Below are 13,791 nucleotides of genomic sequence, written 5' to 3' on the forward strand. Positions count from 1 at the left end.
ATTTAATTAATAAAATAAGTGTATGCATATATTTTATTTGGACCACATGAGATGTATCATCAGTATTCAACAGGGAGATTAATTTACTATCTTTTCATCTCGTTTTACTTGTTTAAAAGTGAAATGACATACGAATGTTGATCAGAAACAGACACTGGAATAGATCATGAGATTGCGCAAATAAAAGACACGAGCATCCCCAACAAAAGCATAGCATAATTAGTGCTTCTAGAGTTGCAGCCTCCTTTATCACTCACACCACCTACGATAGACAAATCAAAAACGTTTCGAGATTAACATACAGTATCTCTTAATATAATTACCAGTGACAAACGATAACAGTATTGCTACGCGATCTTGGATTAAACTGACAAAGAACAAAAGCTCCCCATCCTATTTGGAAATAACTAAAAAGCATAGGGATTAGTATTGTAATTACCACAATCTCTTGGAGAAGTGTTGTTGGAACACTGGCAAAGAAAGATCTCCGTCTCGGCGTCGAAACCACACGTGCCGCCTGACTTCCGGCAAAGGTCGCAACCAATCTCCGGCACCGAGTACGAAAGCTCGATTCCATACGACCAATCCACAGGCGCCACGCCTCTCATTGTTCCATCGTCAATCACCGTCGTGTAGTGTGAACAGTCCAAGATGCTCATACTCATCACACGAACCGTATCGTAGCTCGTGAAACAACAATACGGCGTCGCACGCACCGTACTGTTACCTAAGCCGAAGAAAAAAAAATCAAATGGCTGTTACAATGACATTACAACAAAAATTTGATTCATTGTCTGAAATTTCTGTTTCTATTACCTAAAGAAGCAAAATTCAATTATGATGTCTTAACAAGAATTAATCGATTAATTAAGAAAAAATAATCCAAAATCTCGATTTCATACCAGAAGTAGTGTTGAAGATGCCAAAGGAAGTACATGCGCTATAAAGCTCGTCGCAGGAGTGGCCGGCGGCTTCGAAGCAGAGACTCTTGTACCGATTCTGCACCGGAGAGTCACTGGAGCAGTTGAAGAGAGCGAAAACGGTGTCGTACGAGGGTCTTATAATAGCGTTCTGGATATCCGAGAGTTTGAAATCGTGGTGAGGCTGGAGGATGGAGCAAGTGGACATGAACGGATCGAAGACAACCATCGTGTTCTCGTCGTAATCGATTGACCGTACCCTGTATGCTCCGGAAGGAGTGAAGAAATCCAGATCGGTGGAGGTGCAGTTGAGCATTCCTTGGAACTGTGGAGATCCACAACCTTTGTCGATGCCGAACGGGTAGTTTATTTGGATGCTGCCGCAGGATGTTCGGCAAGATGTTGCTCCTGAGGCTTTTGATGTTAGAGTTGTTATTGTGTAGAGGAAGACAAAGATGAAGAAGGGGAGCCTTGACGTCATTTTTGTCTTCGGCTTCTTCCTTTTCACTAGTTGTGTAATCTATCAGAAATTTAGAAAGGTTTTGTGGAAAGTAAAATGAACGGAAAAAAGACACGGTATGGGTATATATATTTGTAGAGTGACTTATTCACCTTTCTATCATTCTTTTCATGTAGAATCACAGTGTGAACGAGGGTCACATTCACAGAATGCAATTTCGTTTGTTGACCCAAATGCCCCTTCTTCTAGCAGCTGTGTTAGAGCATCTCCAATGGTGTTACCACCATTGGAGTCCTTAGCATTATTTTAGTAATTTTTTTTTTGTTTGAATAGTTAAAAATTCTAATAAAAAATGTTTGTCCAATGGTATATCTAATTAGGAGTCCTTAGATATAATCTTGTTCCATGTTTCCTTCACCTGAAAGAGATTTACAAGATAGAAATTAGACATCAAAAGTAATCAACTTGTTCTCCTATACAATCGAACTTGTTCTCCTATACATTCACAACATTAAAGAATATGACTTATAAACAATCTGAAAAGAATCTGAAACCGTAAAGAATTCACAACATTAAATAATTCACAGAGCACACAGTAGTAATACTAATCTATGAGAAGAAGATAGTACTTCTGGGTAAACAATCTGAAGAACACAACACTCCAATCGTAATGAATCACAGAGTCGAAATCTTAACAACACAACACAACACAACCCTCTTTGAACTACAAACAAAAATCGTTTTCAAACACTAACTACAAACGAAGACTTTCCCAAATCAATTCAAACACAAATCGTTTTGAAACCTTAATAGATTGACTCTTTCAAAATAAGAGAATAAGATAATCCCAAATCGCATGAAACCAAGATCGTTTTCAAACATTAATGTACCTATGTCCACAAATTTTCAAACTAAGCAGGTTTAAGAATCATGGTTAGAGTTTAAAAAGAATTACTAATCAGATTTAAGAATCATGGTTATAGTTAAAAAAAAATTACTAATCAGGTTTAACAATCATGGTTAGAGTTAAAAATAAAATTACTAATCAGGTTTAAGAATCATGGTTAGAGTTAAAAAAAAAATAATAATCTCAAACCAATGAGACAGCGCCAACACATTAAGGATTTCATCCTTTTAATCCTTAGTTAAGGATTCATTCTTAACTTTTCTTAACTGTGCACCATTTTTTAATGTTTGTTTAATGATAAAGTGCTAAGGATCATAGCTAAGGATTTGCTATAATCCACCATTGTACATGCTCTTAGCTTTAGGTCTGGGCATTTTACCAGGATCCGAAACAGACCAAAAAAAGCCTGACCCGATCTAAAACCGATCCGATCCTTTTACCCTATTGGGTTTTGTTGTGAAGGACCTGGGGTTTTGGATCCGACCCGACCCGAACTCAAGATCCGAGTGAGGTATCCGAAAACCTGAAACTTCTAGTATATATTAGGTACATATGGATGTTTCAGTTTATTTTTGTTAAGTTAAGAATTAGTTAAGATGTTTTTGACTAGTAAGTGTAATTAGGAAAGCTAAGCTTTTATTTGTAGGGTAAATAGATCCAAAAACTTGCATTAGATGTACTATTTATTTGCTTTAGTTGTTCAAAAAAAAAGATGTACTGTTTACTTTTAAAATTATTTGTTTACTCCATCATATTTTATTCTTTATTATTTTGTTATCTAATATGTAAATATTTGAAATAAAAACTTAACATTTTTCTCTTTATTTTAATATCCACAGATATATATACTTTGATATTTTATAAAAAATAATTAATTTAAATTTAAGAAAAATGTTTTATGAGCATAAAAATGTGGATGGGCTTTGTTGAGTAGAATTTTTTTTTATGAGAATTGTGTACAAGATTAAATTAGAGACAGATCCTAGTTGACTAGACTGCATTCATTTGATCAATCGTCAACGCTGAACAAGAAAAACAAGGTGAATGAAGTCAGACCATCCATCTGAGTTTTCTTTGGATGGAGGAAAATGCGGACGGATGAGGCGTAGATATGGAGAACGTAAGTAGGAGAAATGAGAATATAGAGAATATGGATAGTAGTGACAAAAAAAATAGAACATGGATAAAAAAAATTATTAAGAAATAGGTTTGGGTGTTCATGCAGTTCTCTATGTTGGATTTGAATCGGTTCTTTTTTGGGTATGGGTCATACGAATCTTAGATATTAAGACCCAACTAAGTACTTAAAATCTTATGTTTGGTTTCAGATCGGTTCTTATCGGGTTCCTGTCGGTTTAAACCTATTATTAACAGATAAGTAAACTACTCGTCATTTTTGGGTCTGTAGCGGACTGGGTTGGAGTATTTAGGACCTGAAGTACCCAATTTAGATCTGAAGAACCGAAAATACCCTAAACTCAAAAATACCTGAAAAAATAAAAAAACTTGGAAAATACCTAAAATTTTATCCGAAAGATCTGAAGTCTTGAAAATGTTGTGGATGAAAGAGTTGTGGATTGGTGAAACTGTTGTTAACGAAAATTGTGGATTGGTGAAAAATGTCATGGACGAAAGAGTTGTGGATTGGTGAAGCTTGACGTACGCGGAAACGTACCCATTGCTTATGGATGGGATTGTGTGGACATTTTGGTGAAGATATGTTCGAGATCATGCTCCAAAGTTGCTGACATGTTTCATGAATCATAGTGCACAAAATGTCTTAACTTCAATTGGAAAAAGTTAATGGGAGATTTTGCCTTGGTTTTTAATATAGATTAATTTTTTGTATATGGCATTTTATTAGTGGTAGATCAACTCCAATGAAACACCAAAATGCCAAATTTGATGTAATTTCATTTTCAATAGGATAATAAAAATTACACTATCCCACCAAATTTGGCATAGAGTGAATACTATTACACCAAATTTGATGTAACATTATTTATCACACCAAATATTTAATATACATATTTTATTATGTTTCATTTAATAATATAGTTTAATTATCATTATTAATTAGTTCAAATTTGTAAATAGACATAAATATAGTGTATTATTTGTATCTTAAACTATTTTCACATAATTAAAACATTTTTATTTAATTTTCAAGTGTGTAATCACCAAATAACTATTATCATTTACTTTATATCGTAAAAAATATCATAGAGTTTTTCCATTTTATTTTTAGTAATATAAAAATTAGTATTTAATAAAATATAGAAATTAATAATATAAACTTGATAAGATAGAAATGCATATTAAATTTGAAATAAACACTCAAAATATAAAATAAATATATTATTTTGTTATTTGGTTTTCATAATTTTTAATTTATATACTTTATTATATGAAATAAATACATAAAAAGTATACCTTTACTTTAATAGCCGTTAATCCGACGTTTGAAAGTCACATGTTCGTAATAAAACATGTTCGTAAAGATCTTTTATTTTGGCCACATGCGATCAGTCAGTCGTCAACATAGAGATTAATATACTTCTTTTCAGCTGAATGCGAAATCACAGATGAATTTTTTTTATCATAATTCATAAACTAATAATATTTTAATTTCTTCGAAACTGACACAGGAATAGATCATAAGATCGCACAAATAAATGACACGAGCATCGCCAAGAGAAGAGTAGCATAATTAGCTTTTGAAGAGTTGCAGCCTCCTTTATCACTCACACCTCCACCTGCGATTGACAAAACAAAAAAAAAATACATACAACGTTTCTAACTTAAAATAAGTTTACTGACAAACGATAACTGTGTTGCTACGCTGTTGTGGATTAAATTAACAAAAAAACAAAAGTTTCCCATCCTATTTGGAAATAACTAAAAAGCATAGGGATCAAGTAAAGCAATTACCACAGTCTCTTGGAGAAACGTCGTTGGAAACGGGACACTGGCAAAGAAAGATATTCGTCTCGGCGTCGAAACCACACGTGCCGCCTGACTTCTGGCAACGGTCGCAACCAATCTCCGGCACCGAGTACGAAAGCTCGATTCCATACGACCAATCCACAGGCGTCACGCCTCTCATTTTTCCATCGTCAATCACCGTCGTGTAATGTGAACAGTCCAAGATGTTCATATTCATCACACGAACCGTATCGTAGCTCGTGAAACAACAATACGGCGTCGCACGCACCGTACTGTTACCTAGCGACGCCGTAATGTTACCTAAGCCGAAGAAAAAATTATCAAATGGCTGTTACAGTGACATTACAACAAAAATTTGATTCATTGTCTGAAATTTTTCTGTTTCTATTACCTAAAGAAACAAAATTCAATTATGATGTCTTAACAAGAATTAATTGATTAATTAAGAAGAAAATAATCCAAATCTCGATTTCACACCAGGAAGAGTATTGAAGATGGTAAGGGAAGGACATGCGCTATAAAGGTCGTCGCAGGAGTGGCCCGCGGCTTCGAAGCAGAGACTCTTGAACCGATTCTTAACCGGAGAGTCATTGGAGCAGTTGAAGAGAGCAAAAACGGTGTCGTACGAGGGTCTTATAATAGCGTTCTGGATATCCGAGAGTTTGAAATCGTGGTGAGGCTGGAGGATGGAGCAAGTGGACATGAGCGGATCGAAGACAACCATCGTGTTCTCGTCGTAATCGATTGAACGTACCCGGTATGCTCCGGAAGGAGTGAAGAAATCCAAATCGGTGGAGGTGCAGTTGAGCATTCCTTGGAACTGTGAAGCTCCACAACCTTTGTCGATGCCGAACGGGTAGTTTATTTGGATGTTGCCGCAGGATGTTCGGCAAGATGTTGCTCCTGAGGTTGTTGATGTCAGAGTTGTTACTGTGTAGAGGAAGACAAAGAAGAATAAGAGCCTCGACATCATTTAGTTTCTCGACTTCTTTCTTCTCTCTGGCTGTAAACTCTCTTTTCCTTTTTTTTCTCACAAGGGGTTTGAGGAAAGCTTTTCTTTCTTTCTTCTGAACTAAACACCGCATATGGGTATATTTGTAATTTTATTGTCCTATCTAGTATATAGTATGAAATCCATAAGTTTGACTTTCTGTTTTTTTTTTAGTGAATTGGGTTAAAAACCATAGAAAACATGTTAACTAGGAAACTATCAACAGATTGTTCAAAAAAAAAAAAAAAAAGAAACTATCTACAGCACCGGAAGATAAAGTTGGACTGTAGAAGATAAAGTTGGACGTTTGTGACAAAAAAAAAAAAGAAAAAAAAAGATAAAGTTGGACTGTAGTAAAGGCCTGAGAAAAATTACCATCGGAATCTTGAGTAACTTATCTCACGTCGTCTGAAAATGTAAGCTATGTGATGACATAAATATTTGGTGTAACACTAAATTCATCACACCAAATATTTAATCTATATATATATATTTTATGTGTTTGATTTAATAATATAATTCAATTATTATTATTAATTAGTTCAAATTGGTAACTAAACAAAAATATATTGTATAATTAGTATTTTTGAATTTCTTTTTATATTTAAAATATTATTTTATTTTCAAGTAAGAAATACTAAATGATATTTTATATTGTGAAAAAATATTATAGAACTTTTATATTTTATTTTTAATAATATAAAATTTTAATTAGTATTTTTAAAAATATGGCAATCAATTTTATAAGCTGGATAAGATTAACATGCATATTAAATTTGATGTAACACTCTAATGTGTTTTTTATACTTAACTAGGATCGGCCCGGGCTACGCCCGGGTTTTGTAATTAAATTTTAATTTTGATTATATATTTAGTATGTTTGTTTTAATATATAAAATTTGTAATATAATATAAAAATATAAGTAGCTATAGACAAATATAAAATAATTATAAATTACTCAATGGTTTTCTCTTACGCGATTCAAAACTTTTTGTAAGCATTTTTTTGTTATTGAAAATTATATATAAGGTGAAGAGCAAAATGAACAAAACTTAATTAAATTTTAGTTACCGTGTTTAATTGGTTAAATTGTTTTCATGTTTCGGTTCACTTGAAACTATTTATAACGTTTGTTTCCAATTAGTCTCTACGTAATTCAATGGACTCTCCCCTTTAAATTTACAACCTTCTATATTTTTATGCTTTTTTCTTAAATTATATGTCTAAAAATTGAAATATTTTCTTGTTTTATTTTTTACAACTACGTCAATAAAAATTATTGATTGAGTTCTTATAATAAAAGTTCTGCATTTACATCCCAACTAATCGAACTCATTATCTAAATATTATTTATCTTAGTTTCAAGGTGTTTAAAAATTTGTCTTTTCAAATTTTTGTTCCACTTCGTCCAAAGTCTATTTTGATGTAAATGCACCATTTATATAATATATATAATCAATTTTGAACAATGATAATCGTAATTTTATCTCAAAATTTGTTGTGATTTAAAAAATTATCACCAAAGTATAACAAATTTTGTGTTGTAGTTTAATTTATATTGTAATTGTTATGTCAAACGATTATGCACTAAATCAGAATATGTAACTGATGTTTTTCTCTTAGAACAAAACAATATAGAGAACCAAGATACGATATTTAAATAAGTTTAGATTGTGTTTCACTTTATTCATTGTTTTTACTTTTGTTCCCATATCTCACCTTCGAACCAAACATAGCTGAATTTGTGGTATGATTTATTTTGTATGCTTCCGAAAATGATTTATAGTATACAATACTGGTGAACTGGATTTGAAAAAAAAGTTTGAATTGGAGAAGAAGTGTTGGGTTAATATATATTAAGAATTTAAAGGGTTTCAATATTAGTTGCGCTACGTGCATAAAATTTGTGTATTTTATTGAACTTTCAGATTTTATTTGAAAGTGTTTGATTTTATATTTTATGTGATTAAGTATTCTTGACCATACTTTCGATTAAAAATGATAATCGAATTCAATCTCGTAATGATAAACTAAACTTCATAATTCAACGTAACTATTCAACGTAACTGTTGAGATTGTTATAATGAAACATGTTCTATTTATTTTGGTGGTATTGTTCTCTTTTATTTTTTAGCGCATATGTTTATTTTTGTTTTTATATGTTATTTGTTATATTTTTTTGTGTTACATCTCTATGTATTTGTAGCAAATATATACTTCTTATGCTTTGTATTATCATGAAAATAATTTTTTTTTGGCTTTTTCATTTTTGTTATATTTTGTTATTTTAAGATTATTTTTAAAAATATATATTCTTATTATGTATTTTTCGTGGTTTCCCTTAATATTTTGTAAGTTTTCTTCAGTTGAGTTTAATGTAAAATAAGCATATGTTTTTGGATTTAATTATATTTTATTTTTTAACTTATTTTTATGTATATATTTTGTTACATTAAGTATTTTTTACGTTATGTATTACAGTAAATTTTCATTATTTTATTTGCTTATATTTCATTTATGTAGATTTTAAAAACATGCAGCCTTAGTTATAACTTTTTTTCGTCGTGGGTTTTCATAATTTTTCAATTCCTTTAAGTTTGATCTAAAATGAAGAGTAACAGGCTTCTTGCTCGTCTCTATTTAATTTTAAAAACTTTTTTTTTCTTATAAAATTTTCTATTTTTTTTTAAAGTTTTAACTGTAATTAAGTTATATTACATATTTCAACTGAATTTTTATTTGTTGAATTTGTTTGCACCAAACTCAAAAAATATAACTCTAAATATGCTTAATCTCTTCTAATCAATCATGCAAATACGTTTTGCCTTTTCTGATTATGTCGACAGTGTCAGTATCCTCCTAACATTAATCAGCTCACCAATTGCAGAACTCGGTTCAACTTTTTTACACGACTTTAACTCCGCTAACCATATCTCTCCGCCTCATAATATGAACCATCCTTTCCATCTCAAGCCTTCCTCGCAAGTTCTCTCGCATAACCTTATCCATTTCTCTCTTGCTACGCTATCTCATCCACCTCACTCTCTGCTTTTCCATCTCCACTGCCTACCACTGGTACCCAATTTCCACTCCTTCAGCTCCAATGCCTTCTTCCTCATCAACTCTTTCTTTTCACACACGATCTTCACTGGATCATCCTACACACATTATACTTCCTCTCTCATCTTCTTCACCTCCGCTGATACTCCTTCCCCTCTCCCCTGCTTGGTCACTATTTACATTAGACATTTTTAGTGCGAAAATTAAGTTGGGAAGAAACTTGGCTCGGTGACAATTCACTCATGTAAATGTTTGTTGTCTCCTAACTCCAATTCAGAACTCCATAGCTAACTTGAGAGAGGAATTGACACTGTTCGGGTCCAAACATTTTCTTGATGAAATAAACAGTTTTTTCACGGCTAAGAGTAAAACCGCTACTGCCATGTAGTGGAGCGCGAGCTGGCCCAAAGTTGGGTTATTGACTTACTGTTGTTGTAATTGGTGAGTATCAAGAGGAAGTCCATGTGCTCAAAGATGGACTGAGTGTGCTTTCAAAGAGTTTTTCGGTGAGTCACATCTTGTTGTTGTTGTTATTGTTTTCTGAAATCTGGTCCGTAGTCTCTCATTTAATCAACAAACACAGCTGTCCCAACGTCTTCGAACAAATCTACAAATTTGTAGGTGCCCGAACCTATAGAAGGTATTCTTATCAACTGGTACCTGAAAGCATTCATGAAAAGAACTTCAAATATCATGGAACCAGAGGAAAAGTTATTAACACACACGAAGCGAATCAGATTAGCCATACTAAAGCAAAGCACAGACAATGGGTTGCCTAATACCGTCAGAGTTTATAGTTACTCCAAAGTCCTAAGTAAGGCGTTGGTATTGTAAGTTGTATTAGAAATAGATTCATATTTTTTTTATTTTTTTGAATGAAAATAGATTCAGATTTTGCAATTTGCGAGACTGATTCTATATAGAAAACTTCATACATAATCAGTTTCAATTCTACTTACCCCAAGACAGTAACATTAAAATCAAAGGCTAGAGCAATCTTGATATGTAACAAAAACAACATCGTAAGGGTCCAAGAATTTATCTTTCATGAAGATTTATAGTTCCCTGGAAATATGCGGTTTTGACCATAAGTTATGCAGTTATCCTTGTAGCAGCTACCAATTACTTCTCAATGGAAGGAAGATTCACAATACCCTGGAACACAGCAAGTAGAAACACACAACATCAAAATCTGAGTAACAGAATACACAGTCTCATGGTGATAACATCAAAACGTTTAAAGGGATCTCCAATAGAAAATGTGATTTCCTCCTGAGATAGATTCTTATTATTTGAAGCAAATGGTGAAACAGAGAATCATGGTTTCATACTTGCCTCAACCAGTGGCGGATGCAGAATCATATTTAGATGGGGGCACAACATTTTATTTCATTACATTTCATTGTAGGATTATAAAAAATTTCTTAAATTAAAAGTAATTACTGAAGGAAAATAAAAACTAGTTGGGGGCACGTGACCCCATTCCTCGTCACTTGCGTCCGCCACTGGCCTCAACTTGTTTCTGGATATAGAACATGCCTGATAATCTCATCAAGAATACTGGATTTTCCAGTGACTGTTGCATTTTTACTGGATCGTCTCAGTCTCTTCATCTTCACCTTAGCTTTAATCTTTTAGTTTCAGTTTAAGCTTTGCTTTTTTCACTTGTAATCTCTTCCTCTGATTTAACCTCGTTAGATTCTTCAGATTTGGCTTAGTTTTCAGATCAATAATCACTTTATCACCATCGTTTTTAATTTTAGATTACTCCTTTCTATCCTCCTCGATTTTATTTTTTTCATATCTTCTTTGTGAACTAACCTGAAAGTAAAGTTTGAACAAAAACCTATTTCAAAACCTCAATAGTGAAAAATACAAAAAGAACAGAAAATTGGACAATTATGTATATGACAACCGTTTAGTAACAAAAAATAATGAATTGTAATGTCGAAGGTTTTGTAGATTGTTGAAGGTAAAGAGTCAAGATGAGACGTTTAGCGAAGCCGTCAATAGCAAAACTAATTTTGTTGGAAACAAAATCTATAAATCATCTCCCACAGACACAAGCTTTTAAATAAAACTTTTTGATAATCAATACATGAACAAACTAAAACAAAATCAACAAACAAAATCGAAATCGAATAATCTACCATAGACGAAAGCTTCTGAAATAAAGCTAAAATTTTGAAAAAAGCACAAACTGAAACAAAATCGAAATCTTAATCATTGACGTTATCACTGGGATTTTTGAAAGTATGAAATGATAGAACGAATGAAATTCACAGCATCGGACTTACCTTTTGATAGTCGCAGATTCTGAGAAAAAAAAACGAAGGGAGATGCATTAAATGATAGATCGTGGGAGGAGTGGAGAAAAAATTGATAATGAGCCCGTTGAAGGTGACGCTTCGATTCGGACTAATGCAATGATTCAATCATTGAATAGCAGAGATCGGTGCAAAGTTTAATCAGGAAGACTCATTTCACAACCTTTCAGAATCTCTAGGTCGTACAGGCCAGCCCATTATAAAAATTCACTTTACAAAATAAGCCCATCCGATTGCAGATTAATTTGAAGTGACGCGTTTCGTATAGATAGGACACGTGTCGAGTCTAAGTGCAACGACTTTCTGACGTGTCCTCACCAGGAGGGACACAAACATTTTTATATATATATAGATAGTCAGTAACTTTTAATGTCATATTTTATATAAAATAAATAAATAAAAGTATAATATTTTTAAATTGAAAATATAAATGTAAATTATTTTATAAACAGGAAATTGCAAAAAAATTAACAAACATAATATCTAAGTGTTGTAAAAATAATTATTTATCAATTACAAATAAGAAAAATATTAAAACTAATAAAACATAAAATGTCAAATAATATATATAATATTACTTTGGTGTAATATTTGTTGTCATGATTGAAAATGACAAAAAAATATATGACACTAAAACACCAAATTTAACGTAATTTCAACACTAAATTTAATGTCGTAGCTGGAAATACCCTAACACAACTAACTGCAGTTTGAGGAAGTAAATGAAAAAGTCTTGCCTTAGTTTTTTTAAGGATAGATTTGATCAACCCAAATTTATTGGTGTTTGGACGGCATTTTACTAAATCTTTGACCAACATAAATTCAATAAACATCACCTGAAGGCACAAGAGCTGATGAGTGATGACCTTCTCATTTCTACTGCCCTGCTCAAATGTACAATAGCCAGACTAGTAACAGTGGTAAAGGCTAAAAGCATCTGTATTGGTGGGATGAGGAGAGAGGGAGAGAAAGTTCCTTGTTCTGTTTTTTTTTTTTTTTTTTTTTTTTGGTCATAAGAGAGTAAGGAACAGCCTTTGATTAAGGGTTTTTCCCTTCTCTTTCTTCCTCGGTTTACCCTAAGGGATGCCTTAAGGGCCTTCCAATACAGATGCTCTAACCAAGACAGGAGGGTTGAATAAGAGAAACAAACGGTGGCTGATTTCTAAATTATTTCCCGCCACTAGCTGATACCTAAATTACTTCCCGCTTCTCGTGTGTTTTCCCAATTAAATCTTATCAGTGAATAATAAAATAAAAAAGCTATGGCGGGTTTCACTTGACAGGGAAAAAAAAGGGCAAAAAAAAAAAATGTTAGTCGCCGACGACGACGACTCAGTTCAGATTGTTCGGCTTCTTGACCAGACGCTTAGTTCCATAGATGGCTTTTCCGTCCACGAGGCGACGGAGGCTCTGGATCGACTCTCTACGGAGCTCCCTCACTTCCCTTATCGCCTTCTCTCCATCGCTTCCGGTAACTTCTTCTGTTGGTTAGAATTTTGATTTACTCGAATCGATGGAAACAATTAGTGTTACGTTGTTTGACTTGCGACTTCACCAAATCCTTATTTGGTAGATCTATTTACGAGATGCAAACAATATCTCTATAAATATATTGATCAATCAATTTGCCTTTGCAGAATACTATTGGCCAATTTTCGGATCGAATAGAAACAAATAACAACGAACTGAATCGAATTTAACAGATAATATGCCCAATGCTAGTTTCTCCAATATAATTGAATCCTTAAACACTATGTTAATTCAGCTGAGTCTTTTGGTTATAGCCAGCTTTTAAGTATCCACAGCAGTTAAATGTTTGCTAGTGCATGTTTTTTTTCGATTCTCAGGAGGTGAAAATCCGAGTCAGAGAGTTGCTGCCGCAACATATCTGAAGAATTTCACCAGAAGGAACACTGGGAGTGAAGGGATCATCTCAGAAGTCAGCAAGGAGTTTAAGGATCAGCTCCTTCGAGCTTTGCTTCATGCAGAGCCTGCCACTTCTTAAAGTTCTGCTTGAACTGGTAGCGTTTTCAACGAGCTTGTCTTCGTCTGGATGTTGGGAATGTTGTTTTCGCTTCTTTCTTCATTTGTGCACATTTTTATTTTACTTTGTCTGTGGCCAGTTCCACATTGTTGTTGTGTCAGAATTTGTGAAGAAAGATGCGTGGCCTGAACTTGT

At 33.1% G+C, this 13,791-nt stretch overlaps 3 protein-coding genes and 1 long non-coding RNA gene across 4 annotated transcripts in view; 1 reads left to right on the forward strand and 3 right to left on the reverse strand.

The window, feature by feature from the left end:
• Positions 1–407: 407 nt before the first annotated feature.
• On the reverse strand, positions 408–1,486 carry LOC125609015. The gene is made up of 2 exons (XM_048779710.1): positions 903–1,486; positions 408–727 (listed from the first exon to the last, which is right to left on the reverse strand). Exons 1-2 carry the CDS (start codon positions 1,399–1,401, stop codon positions 408–410), a joined length of 819 nt encoding a protein of 272 aa, XP_048635667.1. The 5' UTR covers positions 1,402–1,486.
• A 3,252-nt stretch (positions 1,487–4,738) lies between these two features.
• On the reverse strand, positions 4,739–6,256 carry LOC125609016. Its single transcript, XM_048779711.1, has 3 exons — positions 5,711–6,256; positions 5,219–5,533; positions 4,739–5,043 (listed from the first exon to the last, which is right to left on the reverse strand). The coding sequence occupies exons 1-3, from the start codon at positions 6,204–6,206 to the stop codon at positions 4,943–4,945; spliced, it is 912 nt and encodes a 303-aa protein (XP_048635668.1). The 5' UTR covers positions 6,207–6,256; the 3' UTR covers positions 4,739–4,942.
• Positions 6,257–8,944: 2,688 nt separating this feature from the next.
• Positions 8,945–11,780, reverse strand: LOC125609017. Its single transcript, XR_007339525.1, has 3 exons — positions 11,583–11,780; positions 10,792–11,106; positions 8,945–10,440 (listed from the first exon to the last, which is right to left on the reverse strand). It is a non-coding gene; the product is annotated as an uncharacterized LOC125609017 (long non-coding RNA).
• A 1,087-nt stretch (positions 11,781–12,867) lies between these two features.
• Positions 12,868–13,791, forward strand: part of LOC125609018 (importin beta-like SAD2 homolog) — a 7,849-nt gene continuing 6,925 nt past the window's right edge. Inside the window, exons 1-2 of the mRNA XM_048779712.1 lie at positions 12,868–13,083; positions 13,460–13,482. Coding sequence (XP_048635669.1) covers positions 12,921–13,083; positions 13,460–13,482 — 186 coding nt within the window. The 5' untranslated portion in view covers positions 12,868–12,920. The remainder of the gene's footprint in view (positions 13,084–13,459; positions 13,483–13,791) is intronic.

Source organism: Brassica napus, chromosome A5, assembly GCF_020379485.1.
Source record: "Brassica napus cultivar Da-Ae chromosome A5, Da-Ae, whole genome shotgun sequence".
Classification (NCBI taxonomy): domain Eukaryota; kingdom Viridiplantae; phylum Streptophyta; class Magnoliopsida; order Brassicales; family Brassicaceae; genus Brassica; species Brassica napus.